Genomic DNA, 21439 nt, shown 5'->3' on the forward strand with positions numbered 1-21439 from the left:
TTAGGCTGACATAACTCCAGGCAGGAATTTTTGACGGATCATGCTAAAAAGTGGAAATTTAGAAATCTCTTTGTTCCATTTTGCAGACTGATTTCCTAAAGCTTTCATATCAAAAAGAACGAGACGAAAAAGAACAAAGCGGCAAAGTTACAAATTACGTTTTTATTTTTAAAAACAAATAATTTCAAATAATGAAAACCATTAGATATCAACTGAAAGCTTTAAAGCGGTTTTTTTCTTCATTCATACCTAAGACATTCAGACCTCTCACTTGCCAGAATTTGTCGTGCGTCTACAAAAACAAACTACAAAGACAGACGAAAAACAAAGTTTCAAGGAAATTTTTCGAGAAGACGGTATCGATTTTGTTGAAACCTTGATCTATTTCGTAATAGAAAGATATAATCAATTGCTCTCTCTTTGAAAACCATTAATATGATATTTGACTTCTGAATAATGAGACATGGTAACAAGTAGACAAAAAAAAGAACAACTGGCTAAGTTAAAAGGTCCGTTTGCATTTTTTCGAAAACAGTTATTTCAAAGTCATAAAAACGTTAGTTTTTAACCGAAATCATAAAAGGTTTATTTATTTCTCAAGAAAACGTTTGAGATCTGCCATTGTTCAAAATTTGTTTCAAGTCTACAAAAAGAAGTAAAGTTAGAGACAAAGTCGAAACCTTTTTTAATTTTTTGCAAAAAAACCTATGTCGAAGCTGTCAAAACAATAAGCAATGCACTAAATTTTTTAGTTATGTTCAATTGTGCCTACCTTTAACACCAATAATGTGACATGTATATAATGAGACTAGGCAAAATTTTGTCGAAGAAGAATAGGAAAGCTTGATGTCAAAAATACATCTTTATTCTCCTTGTAACATTCGATTTAAAAGTCATTAAAAACTTTAGCCATCAACTGATATCAGTAAATAGGTTCCTTTGTTCTTGCATGGTTAGCCTTTGTTCATTCTTGTGACGGAGTCAAAGCCATTAAAACCATAATTTATTCACTGAAAATTGATAGGTCCAATTGTACATCCTTTTTATTCACGCCAATAAGGTGATATAGCACATTCCAATAATGTGGCTAAAGGGGAAACCTCAAAAATAAGAAAATGCTCAAAAATTGATTTTTTTTTGTTGAAAACTCGTAGTATCAAAGTTGAAAAACCATTAATTAAAACGTAAAACTGCAATTAACATGAATTTGGATTCCATTAGAAATTCTATTCGGGCGATCTTTGCTTGCCTTTACAAGTTGACCAAAAGGAGAACAAATAGTAAAGCTCAATAACCCATTGTTTTAAAATGTCAAAACGACAACAAGCTTTTGATAAAAAGCTAGATAGGTTTCCTTGTAACCCCTTAGAAAGCCAATTGGACCTGACATTAGTAGGCCCTAATTTGAGTTGTTTTGTTTTGTTATTATCATTTAAAAAAGCAGAAATATGCAAAATATTTTTAAAAAATACAACGAGTGATCACAATCGGATTACTTCACGGCCGTCGAAACTAGTCTTGCTACTGCTGGTAATCTATTAGGAACATATAAATATATGGATAAATACTTGGAAATATATAACTACATGGAAATATATAAATTATGGATAAGGATAATCTCACAATTAAGGTCAAAATATCAACAAATTATCCATTTTTGATAGTTTTTCAGTTAAATTAGCGAAAAACTAGCACAACTTTAATTCGTTTTTTTGAATGTAAAACCAAAATCACTATCGTTAACAATTTAACATATTTTCCAGCAATGTTGTCGAGAAAATACATATGAACAAAAACATGGAAAATGAGTTAAGTTTTTACACAACTTTAATCCTCGATGACTCCTTGGGACATGTAAAATTTAAAATTTCTTTTATTGTTCTACGCTGAACGATTTTTCTAATGATAACACTCGGAGCCTTCTACGGTGAATGTATCGATGGGCCAGAATTTATTGAACACTGGTAAACTCATTTGATTATATAGTTCCTCCCCCCACCAAAGTATGAGCAGGAACCAGGTTGAAGTTCCTTTGATTTTATGCAAGGATCCTATTTGATGCATACTGTCCATACTTTTTTTTTACTTGTTAACTGTCCATAATAATCGGCCCGTGATTGCCAGATTACATCCCGCAGCGCATGAGAGGTATGCGCTTAAACTGATATTCGGCTATCTATAATGTAGGCCAAGTAATATTGTGAAAACGTGTAGCAAAGAAAGAGGGTGTTTCTCTACTAGGTACCGAAAGGGGCAATTGTTGAAAAGATCCAAAGTTTACAATATATGCAGTGCTTTATTAATATGCACTTATTAATTTATAGTTTCTGCTTTTTAATGTGTTCTATAAATGCCTATTCAGACGTGTTCACACGTAACAAAAAATACATACATATAGTATTTAAACGTATACTAATGGCAGGTGCCTAATTTACTTGCGGGGGGGGGGGCTCTAGCAGAAAACGTCCATTCAGTTATGATCATAGTATGGAATTACAAAATATAATCCTTGTATGATTACCAAAAAATCGTATATAATCCTACTCTGTAGCCCAAGAATTTCATCCTTGTACGATTACCCGGAAATCATAATAGATCCTAGTATGAAATCAAAGAAAGTTGTATGATGGGTGACTCGGGTGTTCTAGAAGCAATTGATAAATTTTCGAAGTCAAACAGTTTTTAGAATATATGCAATGCATATCGTTTTTGTGCTCAAATAAAACATTGCGATAGTAACTTTGTTATGTCAGAGAGCATATATTTTTGAAGTACTATCGGTAGATTCGGTATCAGCCTTCTTTAATTTTTCTTAAATGAAGATTAAATTTACTCAAAGGTACCCGAGAAAAGACCACAGTTAGACAGACGAAGGCACTTTGGCTGCAAGTAGACAGAAGATAAACTTGAAATATAAAGCAGGGTTATACTCGCATACTTTGCCTTTGATGAGTTCGGCCATTTATAGCAGCTGATTTTACAATTTATTTAGAAACTAACGACAATCTGACGAATACTATTCAATCGGGGGTTGTCACGGCTTAGTAATCATACAAGGAGCATCTATTGTGGCATACAAGTTATAAGCTATATTTTTTGTACGATCATTGTATGATTAGTAAGAGATCATTAAAGAGAAATCATTTATGAGATCAATATGACTAACAGGATGAATGGATGATAATCAGGTGATTTATAATCGACAAACGTCGACAACTTTCGGAAATCAGATCTCGTTTCGGAAACATCATAGGCGACCTGAATTCCATTTCACAACCTAATGCAAATAACTGAAGTTTATTATGTTTAAGTATATATGAAAGTACATATGAAGTTAAAATGCATTTGGAAATTTATTATTATTTCACGAATTGGAAACAATCAAGTGCAAAAAAAACAACAAGCAATTTAAAAGAAAAGGTATCATCAAAAAGCGCATTCAATGGATTGCTATTTGACAAAACAGCAATTCATAGAATGTAGAAAGTTTTCTCAAAAGTCGAAATCAGTTCATGTGCAGTTATTATGCAAAGCCAATTGGTGTGCGAAACTATTTTGAAAATCAACCGAACTATGTGACTTCTCAAAACACATACAGCGCATAGAAAGAATGAAAGCATAACTTGAGAAGCTTTTGAACGAGTGTTGTTAAAAAACAGTGGCCAAAATATATTCCCCATTTCGTTTCTTGCAAATCTACTATTTTTTCCACAGACCTTGTGACGTGCAGTAGGACTCAAGCAGCAGCTATATTGTACTTTGCAATGCGGTAAGTTACTATGTTTCTATTCATTGCATATATAATATTTTATACATTCTGTTCCCACATATATTTGTGTTTATACATTACAAATACTATAAGTGGGAATGTGGTAGTCGTGTTAAAATTTATGTAAGGGAGCTTTTGTCTAATGGAAAATAAAGGGGGAATTGTGTTATGGGAACACAAAACACACGGTGGCCGTTTTTTTGTGACAAAAGCGTATCCTTGGCAACCGCGGCTGAATTTTGGTCCAATATTGAACAGAACCGCTATGGAACATGTACGCGGTTTGAATTGGATACGTGAACAAATTGAGGGGATTTCTTTGCGCAGAACGAACACTGTATCTCCTTTTTGTTTGAAAGTGTACGTGTGTAAGAGTGTTATTCCTTAAATTGTTAAGCTAAGAAAATCTTGCTCCATTCTCTTCTTAATGTATGCTTGTGTGGCTGCATATGTATGTAATAGTAGAGGGGGATTTGTTTGGAGGGAAGCTTTTGGGGGAAACTAGTTCCCTGTCATATCCCTATTTTATCCCACTATTACGTCACACTTCTGGTGCAGAATACTAGCTGTATGCTGGGCTGGTTTCGTATAGGCAACCATAGGTAGCTATAGTCATACGTAGGTTAGTAAGGCTGAAAATAGCGTAATTAAAAAGATAAAACTGATAAAACTTCCCTATGGATCAGTGAAAGTGTTCCGCGTGTCATTGAAAGTGGATCATTAAGTCTGCTGTTTTTGACAACTAGTACCCTACAATGAATATATGAACGGAATTGAAGCCATATTGACGATCAGAATAACTCGTTAACCTAATTTTAGATGATGTCAGTTTTTGACAGCTGAGAACAAAAGCTGTTTTGCTACTAATTCACATTTTTATCGACTATTAAAAATTAAAAAATTGAAATTGTGACATTTTTTTCTAATATTTTTGAATTAATGTTGAATGACTATTGAAAACAACCAGTATTAAATAACTGCAGCATAAAACGTGCAAATCTATGAGAGAATTTTACTAGTAATAGAACGTTAGAAAAATAGTGCCATCGGTATTAAAACGGTGGTTCTGGAAGAGAGTTAAGTTCCTGTCAACTTTGATATTTGTCTTTCGAGCTTTTTTTGTTATAGTTCTATCTAACTGCCCGTTACCACGAATCAAAAACAATTTTCCAAATTGAAGTCAGTATGTTTCTGTTGATAAGGAAATCCAAGTTTTTCAAGCCGGCTTTGTATTTTTGTCATTTCCATTTGTTAATTCAATTTTCAGCCCGGTTACGTCTCATGAATGCGTTTTAGCAACATAATTTGCGCGAAATATTTGGGGAACAAAAATTGTGATGTTTTTTACTGAAATACACAAGATCTGTTACCGTTCTGATATATAATTCTTTGAAAAATAATGTAATTTTTTAAAATCTGGTGTCTAGTGTTTACAAAACACTCGACTAAATTTGGTGGCCAATTGTTTTTATATTTATAGAACAAACAGGTGCCAGGTTGTTAAGAAAGCGGTGTCGATACCTCAATTCCATTTATGTGTATTGATTTGATGGTGATTATAGCGAGCACGTCGCATAAAATTGACATAAGCTAACGTTTCATAAGCTAATGGACAAATTTCAAAGGAAAAACGTTCCATTTCAAAATACGCTGATAAAAACAAAAAAATTAGACTTAAAGAGCAAAATTTTGACATTCAAGTGACTATTGATGGTATACATTTTTTATTTGTATTCGGAAACTCTTTTACTTCTATTTTCAAATGTAAATCGGTTGTCGGTATTTCAAATTTTTAATGTAAAGCGAATTTAGATTTCGTGTTGATTCTAATCTACCAAAACTTTGATTTGCGCAAAGTAGCGGTATCTACTATTTAATAAAAGTGTCAATGTGCTCTCTCTTGAGTCGTCACAGAAAGTTTATATTTTGGTGATATAGAATCAAAACTTGGGGGCTGTTCAAATGGACAAGTAAAATGGAGAAGGATATTTTGTTTCAAATGGACGACAGTTGAATTCATAGTCTGTTATTGCTCTTGAATCGTTGTCGTGTTTTGCTACGCTCTCAGTGTATATACATAATGAGACTAGGCTGCAATTAAGCGGGTCCAGAGCATTTGAGCGATAGTGAACCACTGTCCAAGACCGTGCCTCTCAACATTGTGGGATGTAATGCGGAAACAACGGGTTAGTTATCGCGGTTCTACTTCTTTTCACCCCGATTTATTTAACCCCTTATAATTTAAACCCGTATATAATCACCCCTCAGTCATTTAACCCCGCAATTTATTCACCCCGCAATTTATTCGGTTTAACACCGAAATCTTTTATCTATTTCGGCATCCAAAAGAACAATTAGCAAAGCTAAAGTTCAAAGGACTTAAATAACACAAAACTACTGGCCTTCAAAAGTGCTGCATTGAACAGCTTGCGTTTCTTTCAAATCAAAGAATAATGACGAGACTGCTTTTTAGAACAATGCCTTTGATCGAAAAAGAACACTTGACAAGTCTGACCTCTTTTATGTTGCACTTTGATTTGAATCAAAAAAGTTCAAAAACTCTCCTAGTCTAGAAGACAGAAGAACCGGTACTTTTCAAATGAAAAGATGTAAGCAAAATTTTAAAACCTACTTTCTGAGCAAGCATAAAATAGCAATTCAAAATAAAATTCAACCGTGTTTTTAACAGATTTTCCAATGAAATCCAGATTGATATTTTTGCTAGCAGCTACGCTGTGCAAGCTTCATATCTAAATGTTGCAAAACTGTGTTCCCAATTAGGGGTCCCATCATAGGGTTAGCGCCCGGGATCAAATTCCCTAATGAGTCATGATATGAGGCTTCGACGTAACTCCGTGAGGACTCAAGGAGGGCGCCGACTCAAAAATATTAAGATGGATTTCGAAATTAAATTAACACAAAAACAAACACAATAAAATACACAATAAATACACAACTAAGTCAAACTGGCGATAGCCCTGAAAAAATGAATATCAGTTTCATCCCTGTAAACTTGCATCAAGTTTTGCACTTTCCTTTTCAAATTCTCATACTTCTTCTTCTTTGGGAATTTGTGACCAGATGAGGCATTCAAAAAGTTTAATTTTTGCACCGCAGCGTCTTTTTGTAAATTAGTCAAAAGTTTCCAAATTCCGGGATGAGATCCGCTGAATAAGGTTTGTATCCCATAAGGCCAGCCCTCAACAGCATTGGTTGTACTGGCAATTCCATCAATGGCTGCGTCTTTTTGATTCCATAGTTGTGGGGGGAATGTGGCAGGACGATTCAATAGCGGACACTTGATATAATATGTTTGGAAAGATAATCAAAGCTCGTCTATTTTCTCAAAAACGAAGCTATCTAAATTTTGCTGATCCGCCACATTAGTTATTTCCTCGACAATCAATTCAAATGATTTTTTTATTTGCTCGTTTTTTTCAAAAGCTAGAGCAGGGATCATTTTAAGCGCCAGGGCCACTTCACGATTTTCTGACACCAGCTTTTTTTAGTCCAAGTTCTCCAATTTTTCTAACAAAGTTTTGAGTTAAATGGAAATAACAGCCCAACAACATTGAAGCTGGATGATGTTTTTGAAAGGCATTAATAGGGGCAATTTCAAAACCAACAGAACCTTATCCGGCTTGCAATCTGGGGCAAAGGTGTCTAAGGCATCAAGTAATCGGCTGTACGTTTTTTCCGTTTTGTTGGGAAGGAGGGCATATAAACAAACAGGGGCAATACCGAGACGGTATTGGTTTTGACGGCAACGCATACTGGATCGAAAGAACGTCAGTTACTGGTAAAATTGCGGAAGCTACGGCTGCTGCGGGTGTTATGTTTTCACTCGGCTTTATTCTCCTTTATAACTTTTCGTGTGGCCGGCTTTGCAATCGAAGCACTATGATTGTGCTCACCGTTTACTCGAATAAGTCGGTCATCATGTGTTAAAGCGGAAACGCGGCACTTGTAACTTTGATATTTTGAGCAATTCCAGGCAGTGGTAAACTTATTTAATCTTTTAACATTAAACTCATGACCTTCTACAACCAATATTTCTTTGTTTTTTTTTGAAGAAATAGTAAACTCAAAGTCGGCAGCTATCATGCTGAATTCAAAATGCAAAAAAAACAAGAAATGTTTATGAGTTCCATCCACTTTTCAATTGCTTTTAATTGCCCCATTAAGGATTAGTTGAGATAACTAATTCGCTAATTGTTATAGTTTTGCATTAAACTATCTTGTCGTTAGCTCTATGTCCATGACATTTATGGTCCATAAATTTACAGATTAAAATCGGGGTGAATTGATTGAGGTGTGAAAAGTATGTTCACACCTCAGTCATTTCACCCCCATTTTAATCTCCATCAATTAAAATTGAATTAATTGAGGCTTAATTATCCTGAATTATAGGAGCTTAAAATCGGGTTGAAACAATATAGGGGTTAAATAATTGAGGGGTTAAATGACGTAGGGGTTAAAAAATCGGGGTTAAAAGAATAGGGGTGAAAAAACAGGACACCAGTTATCGCGCGCGAAGCGCGTCCACCGGCACTTGGATCTTTTCTGTTACTGCCCCCGCTCTTAGAGCCTTTCAGCTCTGGCTCAGCTCAAACTGTTTTGGAGACTTATGCTTATGGTGTGAAGGGCGGTTCTTAGAGGTTGAAGACACCCCCATTGTTGACCCCCCACTATTGCCCCCAACCGTCCTCCCCAAACGCTGTTGCCTCCCCCATTCCACTGTTGGTTTTATATAAGGTTTTATAATAGGTTATTGCATAGTTTCTGATGGTAGTGGAATGGTAACAACATTTTAACGAATTTTAGCATTTTTGACAAAATGTGCAAATTTTATCAATTCTGACATTTATTTTTCATTATTCACGTCTTTCAAGAGACCTAGGGACCAAAAAACGTCCTTAAGGGTTTTATAATAAGTTATTGAAAATTTTTTGCCATGGAATAGCTTTCAATTCTTTAATATGACAATTTTTAGCAATACTTTGATAAAACTTGCATTTTTCAAGTTTTTTTGAAAATTTTTGTCAGTTTTTAGGTTTCTCCAGCCTCAAGAGCCGAGGAACTTCTTGTAGGGTTCGACATTAGGTTACTGTATAGTTTGGTAATGTAATGGTAACCAAATATAATGGAATGTTTTTCAAGATTTCAACACCTTGAATTTTAGTTTTTTTTACAAAACTTATTATTTTTTATTATTTTTTATTTACTTTATTATTTTATGCTTTATTATTTTTTTTTGATATTTTCATTGTTCAGGATTTTCAGCATACCTTGAAATCTCCTTTAGGGTTTGATAATAAGTTACTGGAAAAGATTGTTGGCCACGGATTAGTTTTCAACTCTTTTATCATAATTTTTAACAGTTTTTTGTGCAACTTGCAATTTTTTTCAAGTTTCTTGATGTTTTTGTCTTTTTTTAGGTTTCTCCATCCTCAAGAACTACATAACCTACTCTAAGATTTGATTATAGGTTACTGCATAGCTTCTACATGTAATGTAATGTTTTCAAGTTGTTAATATCCGCATTCTTAAAAAATATTAGCAGTTTCAAGTTTTTTAATTCTTTTGAATTTTTTAATCATTTTTCCGCCACCAGGGTCCTAGAGACATACTCCAAGGCTTGATGATAGACTGGTTTTCTGCATAGTTTCTCGAGTTAATGGAATGCTTAACAGTATTTTAATGACTCCATCTGTATCAGTTTTTTGATAATATTTAGTTTTTTTTTCAAATTTTTGGAAATTTATCATGTTCCAAGTTTACTGATCTTTATGAGCCAGTGAAACTATTAAGAGTTTAAAGTATGGGTACTGGATAGGTTCTTAAGACAATGAAGTGGTTTTGAAGAGTTTAGTATCTTGAATTTTAGCAAAATTGTGTTAAAATTTTCGGTTGTTTTCAAAGTTTTTGAATATTTTTGAGCTTTTCTGAGGTCAACGATCATTACTGTCCAAAGAAGTTTTTCAAGTCCTGCAGATTGGTTACTTGACATAACTCCAGAGACAAAATATTGTTTTGGACGTTTTCTCTGCGAAGGTTTTCTTTGCGAAATCTAGAAGGTTTTCTTTTAAAATTTGCAATATTTTGCAAATTTTTAAAATATCAGTTTTTCCATTTGATTTATTTACTAACAAGGCTAGAAAACTAACAGCTGCAGAGCCGAATCAAGCTAAAGCTAGCCTCAATAGACTGTGGCTAGCTACTGACGAATCCATCAGCTCGCCCTTCTTCTGAGAGCAATTCGACCTATGTTAGTCGGTTATGTTATAGGATATTGTTTGCTTTTCGTACGCTTACGAATACCATTGTGCTTAAAGCTAATTTATTGTTCCGACCCCTCTCGAGGGTTAGGGGGAACTAATTACTCAACTGTGATTTTTTCATTTAAGCAATTTTGAACGTTGGATATATTCATCGTAAAGAGTTGTGAGTGGTATCATTAAAAAGCCAGTCCAGCGTAGATTATGCAACTAAAAAGATTTTTTTTAAATTTAGTTTTCTAGAGCAAGTTATCTTTGGTGAAAATTAGACCGGCTTGCACTATTTCTATTCACATTTTTTGGAATGTTTGCTGAAATTTTCGTCAACTTTTGCTAAAATATGTAAAAATTGTTAATAATAAACTGTTGATTTTATTTTTAAAGATAAAAAGTATTGTTGACTATTTCAAATTTATTTTTGGCTAAATTTTTGGCTAAAATTTTGGTCATTTATTTAAAAATTCAGCCTTTTTCATCAAAAATTGACCGAAATAAGCTTCTTTAGTACACTTTGACTGAATTTGCCACATGCACACACCCAAAAACAACTAACACAATCTTTGTAAGCTACAAAGGGAGCTATTTCTTTTTCCGCTTCCATTGAGAGCAATCCGGAAATAAAATTCAGCCGGTTTTTGCTAATTTTACTCTATCATTATCAAAAGCGCAATATTCATTTCTGATCTTTTACTGACAAATTATCTAGTTCTATAATATTCGAAACAATTGATTGTTTTTGATGGACGAACAGCATCAGCAGGGCTGAGTTAGGTCCAGTCTTGGACTGTTACAATCCAAAAAAGTTTGAATTGTTTTCAGTCGGTCTTTTTTATTTAAAAAGTTCTGATTTTTTTATGTTAAAGAAAGAACAATTCAAATCGAAGCTCAGAGTTGAAAGGTCCAATAAGACTTCATAAGCAGTTCCGAAAAACTGTATCTAGTTTCTGTACTGGAAACATTTTTGTCGTTTTTGACTTGTGAAAGTATTTGAATTTCAAATAAACACTGGCTTATTGAACGTTGCTACTGTTTTTCTCTAAATTTGGTCAACTTGTAGCTCAGTATCAGCAAAGACAGAGTGCTTCTTCTTTCTCTTCTTTCTATTGAATTACAACTTAATATTTTTTGCGCGTTAAGTTATAATTTTCTGGCTTTGATTTTACTAGTTTTCACATTTTTTTTATTTTTAGGCTTTGGCCCATTTTTCACTTTTTTTTTCTCGTTTTGTAACGTTAGCACATTATGAAAGTTCACATGTTACATTATTGGCGTTCCAGATAAGAGACAATTGATCATATAAAAACATTTAAAGGCATTGATTATTGTTTTACCGCCTTCGACATCCCTTTCTCGAAGAATTTAATTGATTTTTTACATTTATCGTTGACTGTCGTTCTTACTTTTTTTGGTCGTATGAAATTTCTTGGATTTTGGCAAGTCTCATTGGCTTTTTAGGGAGGATTAAATGAGCATATACTTTGGTTTGAGTAGATAGCTGATGGCTTTCATGACTTTGAAAACAATTGTTTTCAAAAATAAAAAAAACATTATTTGTTCGTTTTTGTCTATTTGTTACCTAAAACAACTTTTGTTCTTTTTTTGTCTACTTGTTACCTAGTCTTGTTTAATACAGGTCAGATATGACATTATTGTTGCTGAGGGAAAGTGCAACTTTACAAAAATCTGTAAACCTTTTTTTGAGTTTTGTCTAAATTTGACGCTTGTTTGTTGACGTGACACGAATTCTGATTGATTACAAGTCTCAGGCGCTTCATTTAGACGAATAAACGAACCAATTTAAATTTTTCATTTTCTAGCTAATGGTTTTCATTACTTTGAAATTAATTCTTTTCAAAAACTAAAGCTAATTTTTCAATTTTGCTGATTTTAGTGTTCTTTTTTGTCTAATTGTTTCAGAGTTTTGTTATGGAGTGGTCCCGTATCTTTTCTAGCGAATCACAATTTGTTTCGTTTAGTTTCAGTTTTTCTGACGCAATTTTGACTTAGCTTTTAAGTTTTTTTAATGGACATAAAGTCTTGGATGTAATTAATGTGTTGTTAGTTGTTTGATTTTTTGTTCGTCTTGACTTGCTTTAATAATAATGGCTGATCTCATCAATTTAATGCTGCAGTTTTTACTCCACTGAGTTTTCTGCTTTGGGGGCGATCTTATTGTTCATACATTTTTTTTTTGAAAATTACTTGAATTTTATGGGGCTTTCTATCTGTTCCTCATTTGGTAGACATTTATGCCAGAATGCGGATGAGCGAGGTCGGATGAGCGAGGCTGATGAACGCGCATTCCTGAGCCTCCTTGTTTACAATTTATTGAAGCAGCGAAGTTTTGAAATTAAGACCGATATTGTAATTAAACTTTGAATGTAAGGATACAAAGAATACTGTGCGTTTTGACTGTTTTTGCGCTTGTCTTTTAAAGGAAAAGCTTTACAGCACTAATTTTTATAGCAAATTGAAGCAAAAATACGTCCAATTAGTCGCTTACCGGTGTCGGCAATTTATTATGAATTTTATTATGACTAAACCGAGGGATCTCTTTGGACCTAAGTACATATTTGGGGGTGGGAAAATACTGGTTATATAGGATGGGGGCAAAACAGTAAAGATCCCGACCCGCTAACTAGGAATATATCATGGGGGTCCTTGTGATTTTTAATAATAAATGCGTCCATTTGAAACATTTTTTGTCGTCCACTTGATACGTCGTCCTGTTGGAAAGCCCCCTCCAAACTCTAAAAACTGAATTTACAAGCACGCTAACAATTTCTAAGCACGATAACCTATGGTGCAGTACATATTTGGAGAATTTTTTCTCCTAAGTTTTTTATTGTATATCAGTAGCATGGCGTTTTTACTCCGGTTCTTTTTTGTGGCAGAAAGTGGTCTTTGTACTCGCAATCACTGAAGTTATAATATGTCGTTTTAAACAATTTCGTCAGTCCTCCACTGCTCTTTATTACATAGAACGTACAATTTAGTTTTTGTGAACGCATATAATTATACAAAGCAGCATTTTCATTTTATAAGTCTGTTTGTTGTCAGTATTTATTGCCATGAAAGTTTAATTAGTCTTTAGTTTCAATGACAGAGTTTTTCCAACGCTACGATTTGGAAGTAATTGCGATCCGAAATGATTATTTAATTCGAAACGAGTTGTTAGGCATAGATAGTTTGTTCTCCAATATGTTATAGATTGAATTTGTTCGTTCTATTTTTTAGGCACTCGTTCGCTTTATCCAAAAATGTTCACTTTGTTTTGGTCGAGATTTAGCGTTCGAGGACATATTTAATTTTTAGCAAGAACAGAGAAACCTCGCGTGTCTATTTCAGTTCTGGTTCAAGGTCGTTGAACATAAACCAGTCCTTGAACTTTCATCAGACTATCATCTGTGACACAAATTAGCAAGCAAATTCTCTAAATTTTGATTCTGACTAGTAAATCTATATAATTGATATTCTAAATTTTTGAACATATTTTGAACGGGTTTCTTTGATATTGTCGGTTTTTACGTAAACCAATTAGTTTAATGTCCAACTCCTGTATAATTTGTATTTCGGACTGTTTTGCCAGAAAAATTTTGTGTTTTCGTATGAATTATGAACCAATCGACAACCATGTTCATGAGTGAGCGTTTTTCCAATAATATCAATAACTATGTGATCAATTTTTTTGTGTAAACGTTTTCGACAGATAATTGTGTTTAGGCGAGACACTCTAATGATCTAATGAAAGTGCGGCCCTGACTCAGAACTTTTATTCCTTTTGTATCCTAAGCAACTTTTATTCCTTTAGTCTATACCCCGCGAGCACGTCAAATATTCCAAAAAAACATAGTTTTTAATTGCTTTCAAACGAAGTTTGAAGTCAGCAATTATTGTAAACGTGTTGGTTTTTTGTATGCCAAATTTTAGCTTGGCCATTTTTGCGCTTTTGTTGTAGAAGATTCTGTGGTTTCTCAAATCATTTTTTCTCGCTTCACTTATTAGTGATTTCAATTGCTCTCATTTCGGAATGAAATTTGTTACTAATATAAAACCGATTGTTAGAGGTTGATTCTCAAAGCCGTGTATCCTGGAGGTCTCGTGTTCGAACCACCAACGTACCGAGTTTTTGCACCCATAAAATGATTTGCCTACTTTTGCTACACTTCTAAAATAAAATTGCCCCCCACCTGTCCCTCCAGAGAAATTCAGGCTACGTTAGTCGGTTTATGTTTTTTTTTCAAAGTCTATAACTGACCATCCAGAGTCTTTTCTTAAAAGAAGAAGAGAATGTGTTAAAAATGGCTCAGCGTTTCAGATAAAATTGTTATTACAGTTCCCCGTGATACAGTTTTAGGACCCTTGAATTTGTCGGTTTTTTTAAACAATTTTTCACAAAAATTAGCGTAACCTTAAAATAATTCCGGGATATATTTTGTTTTGGCCCTCCACCTTAGTGTGTGTATATTTTCTACACCCCCCAATGCACTTGCTATTTTACATTGTAGTGCTCTATAACATGAATTGTAATTGCGGGCGTAAAAACACTGGGAGGGGGAGGGGTATGACCAAACGGAATATACCTAATGCCGATAGCAGATACAAGCTTTAAGGAGATTTGAAGATTCTAGAGACAAATTATCAGGAAAGATAAGAAAGTTTTGATTTATTTGCCTTATTAAACAAAAATTCATTCAGGTTCAATGCAAACAAAACAGAGCTCTTCTATTGCAGTAACAGGAAAGAAAGTTGACTACATATTCTTTTCTGGGCGAAAACCATAAAACCTTCACAAAGCAGCCAATATCTTAAATTTGAAATAGATTCACGCTTGACATTCGAATAGTAACTTAATGATATTTTGAGAACAATGGTAACTGCTGTTTGCTCGCTATTTCTCGTCAAGAACCTCATACCTTTATAAATGACACTAAAATATTTTTAATTTTTATATTAGTTTCACGTTCTGTTTATCGAGATTTGTCTGCAAAAAAACTTATAACTTATAGACTGAAAGATTAGTCGGGTATCAATGTCCGTTCAAGATGATATTTTCTGCATATATAAAGCAATGGGGTCATCGGAAACAATGATGGAAACCATTAGAGAACCAAAAAAATATTCTTACAGAAACTAAAGCTAAGCGAACCGCTAACAGAAGGCTAATAAATGGAATTATTCAAAAAATGGGACAAACTACCCTGTGATGTACCCGGGTTGAGAAAAATGATGTAGGAAATGCGCTGAATTGCGCTGATTTTTCAAAAAGCGCAAAAATTTTATAAAATGCGCTCAATTGTGCTGAAATGCACTGAAATTTTACAAGAAACGCAGTGAAAACCACGGAGTTTTCCAAAAAAAAGCTATCACTGAGAATCGAACCCTTCTCTCCGGTGCCGTAACCTTCACTCAATCCACTGCGCCATTGATTCCTGGAATTCTTCCCACTTAGCTCGAATTGTAGCAATAGACAGTTTAGGAAAAAATGCGCTGAAATTATGTAAGAAATCCGCTGAAAATTCAGCGCGTTTCTTACATATTTTCAGCGCTTTTTTAAAGAAAAAGTTAATCGTTAAATAACGAAAATTAAATGGTTTGAATTTTCGATCTTTCATATAAGTCAGCCCCCCCCCCCCCGATTGATTCTCAATTGTCTTGGTGGTGCTAGCACAAAGTTTTGCCTCCACGAAATTCGATTTAAAAAATAAGCTGAATCTCTGCATTGTTTTAGAGCGCATTATCGATCAAAAGTGTCGATGCAAAACTATGTGTACATTCATGTTCAAAATTCTCATGTTTTTCCCGATATTAGGCAAGAAGCAGGGATAACCGGTAAGAGCCTTATAACACCGAATATTAAACTTCTAAGAACTTATAAGTTGGATGGTTGACTTGTGGTTACATGACAATTTACCCAATGCCATTATACCCGATGCCAAAATACCCAATGCCAAAATAGCCAATGTCATTATACCCAATTCATATTGGTATTTTTGTTCCATAATCCTACTACTAATTAGCAGAAAGTAGCTCTTACACGTATGATTTAACAAGCGGATAATTTAATCCCATGTTCGGTTGTGATAGTTTCATATCAAGTCCCACGGGCGGCTGAGGCATGGCCATGGCCATTAAATATGTTAAAACATAGGGTACCCGGGTTGAAGTTTCTTTGATTTCATACAAGGATCATATATGATTTCATACTGTCCATACTTGATTTCTTAGTACGATCCTTGTATGAAACCAAAGAAATCATATATGATCCTTGTATGATTACCAAGAAATCATATATGATCCTAGTACGAATACCAAGAATCATACATCTATTTTTTGAAAATCTTTAATCATTTATGTTTTTTGTTTTTATTCGGTAGGGCATCACCTATATGATTCCCCGGCATCACATTTTGATCCGCCAAAAGACCCTAACGTACAATATCAATTGCAGGTTGGACACAAAATAAAAGAGTAAGTCCAAACAAATAACAAAATTTTTGACATACTCTGAGGCCAGTTTATACACATAAATGCTGATTTATAAAAAAAATTAATCAAGAAAAAAACTGCATGTCACGTCAAATTCGTTTTCTGAATACGTTTAAACCATAAAGTTATTCTTTTAGAGCACACAAAGAATCAAATGTGGATTGCACATGCGATATAATAATTTAATAAGTCCTCTGACTACATTATACGAGAATTTGGCACCAGTCAATGTATTATGTGTCATATATGACCTTGTATGAAATCCAAGAAATGTTTTCAACTTCAATGGAAAATCAAAATTATACAGTTTTTAGTCTTTGAATTTTTTTTTGTATGATCCTTGTATGATTTCTAGGAAATCATATATGGTCCTTGTATGACTACCAGGAATTCATACAAATCATATATGACCTAGTATGATTACTAAGAATCATATATGACCTAGTACGAAATCAAAGAAAGTTGTATGATCGTTGACCCGGGTAATAACGACTGCTAATTTGTTGTCGGATTATTGAATGGAAGTATCAAAGTACATTGGGTATGATGGCATTGGGTAAATTGTCCTGACACGTTGACTTGTAAGAACTTGTAAGGTTTAGTTAATAAAGGTGTAAGAATTTATAAGTTCGTTGGTAAACTTACATGGCGATGCGTAAACTTATAAGAACTTGTAAGAAACTTGCAAGATCTTACAAGTTAACCATCCAGTTTCGACCCGGGGATTTTCCACGTTTAAACAAAATTTGAAATTAATATTATTTTAGTCTAATCCTCGATCACTTTAATAGGCAGCTATTGACATCCTTAATCTGCTTGCTTTAAGAGCTTTCATTTTCAGGGTTGTTGTTTTGAGGTCGATTAAAAATCCTGATGAAAAGCAGATAACTGATTATGATGTGTGTGTATTTGTGTGATATTTAACCGTGTATTTCAAAAAGCTCGATTATACTGGCGTTTTTAGTGACTGATATCAGTGTTAACATGATCCATTAATAAAACGCTTTTGGCTAGATCGAAAGTAGTTTTACACGTTTTTTTTTGGGAACCCTTATAACTGTCAGCGGTTTATTATTGCAGTCGCAATGTTTCGGTAAACATTCTGAAGTTTTTTGAAAACCAGTAGTAGCAGCTAGCGTTGTAATCAGAAATTCCAATCGTTGAAATAACCTCAAGCTGTAGAACTATATAAAAATTTTTGTAGTTAAAAACTGTCAGGAACCGTGGAATTACTTGAGCATCCGAAATTTGAAGAAGATACTGCTATTCAGATCACCCAGCGTAACAATAGAAATTCACGAAGAATTACGTCTAGTTCTGCGCTTAGAAATAAAAATAGATATCCAATGGTGTTAAAAAACAAATAGCCATTTCTACAGTATTTGCGAATAAATGGGTGCAAAATTAATTAGACGGATTTATCAGGATGTTCCTCAATTATGGTTCCCTATGCACATAGCAGACGTTCATTACAAGCTCAATTACAACCGGAAAGATTTTGATAGTTGCTTATGATTTTTGAGTGACTAATTAGCTTTCATGTAGAAACTTGATAGTGGCTGGAACAAATTTTATATAAGACAATGAAAACAAGTTTTTCCAAAAAATGAAATGTTTAGTTAAAGAAAAATCATCAAAGAAAATCAGATTCAAATGTCAGTTATATTGCAAATAATGGAAGCAGAACGTTTGGGAAACAACTTTTTCCAAAAAAGTGAAATGCAGTTAAAAGGAAATTTGTGACCAAAAGAAATGAGATTCATTAGTTTTAATGCAAATGGAAGGAGCACGTCTTGCTTTTTGGGTACAAACCTTTCAGTGGCCCTTGAATCACCCACCACCTCTCTTCACCTTATTTACAAAATGAAATTTCAAAATTGTATCAATCCCATATTAGACACCGGGCTTTTGCGCAAGGGTCGTTTTTCTAGCCCATTTTGAACCTTGATTTATTCAGCAACGAGCTACGAAATAGGCAAGAAAGAGCACAAATTAAAGGCAAACACAAGCATTCACTATATTTTGCGTGTTAGCTGAACACAATTTGAACAGCAACGCAACGTGAAGAGCTTGTGAACGCAAATCGTGCCAGCAATGTAGAGCTAAGCGTTGCTAGAGAGCGTTGAAAGCTGAACAAGTCTATATAACGTATTCTGTGTAGTATACGGTGGATAAAAGCAGCACATTTTCTATCACCAATGCGTTAGAAATTGCTTTGTGGTTATATGTAAAGAGTACTATATGTAAAATGTGTGCTTTGCTAGCTTTAGTGACGCCGCGCGAGATAGATTATATGCTATATACTTTACGCTCTTTCATTTTCTCTCTAGCTTGTGTAGAACAAGGCTGTGTAGTGAGAGATATGCGGACAAGGGAACGCTCTGAATAAATCACATGAATATCGCTCGTTTCTTATTCGCTAAAATTCCGTGCCGAATAAGGATTAATTTGCTAACAAAAGAAGCATTTCTTTCGTTTCAATAACAAATATCGGCACTTCGAATAAACACAAAATTCTCCATCAACTTTTGAAATAATTCTAATTTTCATCTGACCCCAATGAAAGTTAGTACTGATCAATAACAGTAACTTGTCACTTCAGCTTTTCACATAGTTGATCACATAACAAACGTGATCAAATTGCATTTTTGTTTCATTGTCAGTTTACCATGCTTGCCAACAGTTCAAACACCAAATACAACACAATTTAAAATCCGATACGATTGCTATCGAACCGCTCTGAGAAAAGGTCGCACAAAATAACTACGCGCGTTCCATTTTTAACCAAATGAATATGGCGTACTTCGTAGCACTGGACTTGGCTAGATAATTGTGGCGGATGATTTGCAGGAACCTAGGTCACAAACACATCCAAATGACATCAAATGACTGTAGCATGAATTGGCAGGTGATGATCAGCAACGGGAATTCGTTTCTTTCTGAGGTAGCTACGAGTCGAACCATTCAGTTAACCAGTTAACTGACAGGGCTCTGCGTACCTCTTCGTAAATTTGCATCATTGGTTCGACTCACCAACTGGTTTTGTCTCCTCGTAAATAGTCGTAGCAAAACAACAAAACACAGGCGCTCTAGTTTCGGTGTTCCCAATAGCATTGAAATTCAAGTTTTGCCTTGATTGCCTTCGGCCTTTGTGTCAGAGGGACGATAGCAATCGTAGAGGGTTGAGCTCCGGCATATTTCTCAGTCGTCCTGATGCAGAGAACTCCAGAAGGCGGCAAGGTAAAAGGCTGCAATGGAAAAAACCAAGAGAACCATTGCAGGACACTGTGTTTATTTATGATACTGTTTGAAGTGTTGCTAAAAGGAATTTAACGATTTGCTTTTGTAAAATCTCAAAACTTGTTTGATAAGATAGGATGTTTCCTTTGCTTCCTCAAAATGGAATAACGGTACCTCATCTTTTTAATATGACACCTGAAAGAATGCTGAAAAATTAGTCTTTTAATTGTATTGTTAGTTAATCAATGTAACTATGTACGAATTGTCCGAGGTATGAGCACATTTTCAAAAATGGATGAAAATTCTTAATTTAGCAGTTATTAATTGCTGTCGAACAGAGTTTGAGGCAATTATTAAACGTGCGTCTTTATGCAAAGTTTTCGCTTAACCGTTTTCTTGTAGAACATTCTTCCAATTTAACTTATTGAATGACTTTTTCCCGCTGGAATTTTTACATTGAATGATTTGAATTGCGAGCATTGAGAAATTTAGTGCAATAAAACCTGCTACAATGAAACCGATAGTTAGCGAATGAACGCACATGGCCAAATATACAACACAGTGCAATGCCATCCAACTCTCATTAGAGTGGTCGTGAGTTCGAAACCCTCCCCAAGCAGAAGTTTTGCAACACGAAAATTTCCAGCCTATGCCGCCTTCTAAATTGTTTGCCCTGCCTGTCGTTCGAGAGCAATTTTTCCGACTTCAGTCGGTTTTTCTTTTAGCCCAGTAGCTAACAATTACGATCATATACATTTAAATATTTATTCAGTCTGGTTCTTAAATGACAGAAGTTCTTAAATAACTGCTTTAAATTTACAACTTTATCAATCTTAGGCTTCAATGGAAATGTCTTTGCAAATATTTTTGGCTCATATTTTAAAAATATTTTTATTTGCATTATTTTAAAAAAGTTATTGTCCCTAATGGGCTGCATGACAATTTAAGCAATGCCAACATTTTGTCCATGCAGATATTTTGATGGGCTTTTCAGTATTTTCGGCCCCATTACAATTCACTTAAAAAATGTTAATTATTCATTTCAATTATTTCAAAAACAGTTGCCTAATGTGTCTAAAGGGCTGCATGATAGTTTTGGCAACGCCAACTTTTTATTATTCCACAATACTCAATGCCACTACCCAATAAAAAGAAAATTGATTTGTTTTATTTTACATGCATGTTTTTTTAAACCTACCCATTTGAATTGATCCTCTTCATATATGTTTGTAGTAGGTTCTTTCAGGAGAATTTTTATTAAGAAGTTATTCCGCTGAATCTTATGTGTAAACTTTTGCACGTTTACCATCTTCTCTTTTTTGTTTACTTAAATGAGAATGATTGACTTGGCTTGCCGTTTCAAATAAGCCAAAACTATTTTAGCCTGGGTGAAAACCAAATTGAGTTTTGACTGCTATCCATTAACGGATTTGTCAAAATTTTTTTAACGTACTTCTTTATCACATTAACGTACTTCTTTTTGGGCAATCAAATCTTAATAGCAGGTTTTTTTTAAATTTTGATTTGCTATAAGCTAACTATTCTTTTTAGTTTTTCAACTGATGTCTACGTTTTCACATGAAATTGACTATAATACTCAGCTTGCTCTGTGGGCAAAAAGGAAGAACGATTTAATCGTTTCTCCGGTGTCAGGACAATGTTA

The 21439-nt window shown here is 34.2% G+C and overlaps 2 protein-coding genes across 3 annotated transcripts in view; both read left to right on the forward strand.

Annotated features, from left to right (window-relative positions):
• Positions 1 to 34, forward strand: part of LOC142334907 (uncharacterized) — a 130373-nt gene extending 130339 nt beyond the window's left edge. The window contains exon 10 of the mRNA XM_075383236.1: positions 5 to 34. Within this exon, the coding sequence (XP_075239351.1) occupies positions 5 to 34 (30 nt within the window). The remainder of the gene's footprint in view (positions 1 to 4) is intronic.
• A 3520-nt stretch (positions 35 to 3554) lies between these two features.
• Positions 3555 to 21439, forward strand: part of LOC142358678 (uncharacterized) — a 67235-nt gene continuing 49350 nt past the window's right edge. The window contains exon 1 of one of the 2 annotated variants that reach the window (XM_075410180.1): positions 3555 to 3769. The gene's annotated coding sequence lies outside the window, so the exon portion shown is untranslated. Of the gene's footprint in view, positions 3770 to 18977; positions 19102 to 21439 lie in introns of those variants that run through there. The other variant, XM_075410179.1, reaches the window with a different exon arrangement.

Source organism: Convolutriloba macropyga, chromosome 2 (assembly GCF_964194025.1).
Source record: "Convolutriloba macropyga chromosome 2, txConMacr16.3, whole genome shotgun sequence".
In the NCBI taxonomy this organism is placed as follows: domain Eukaryota; kingdom Metazoa; phylum Xenacoelomorpha; order Acoela; family Convolutidae; genus Convolutriloba; species Convolutriloba macropyga.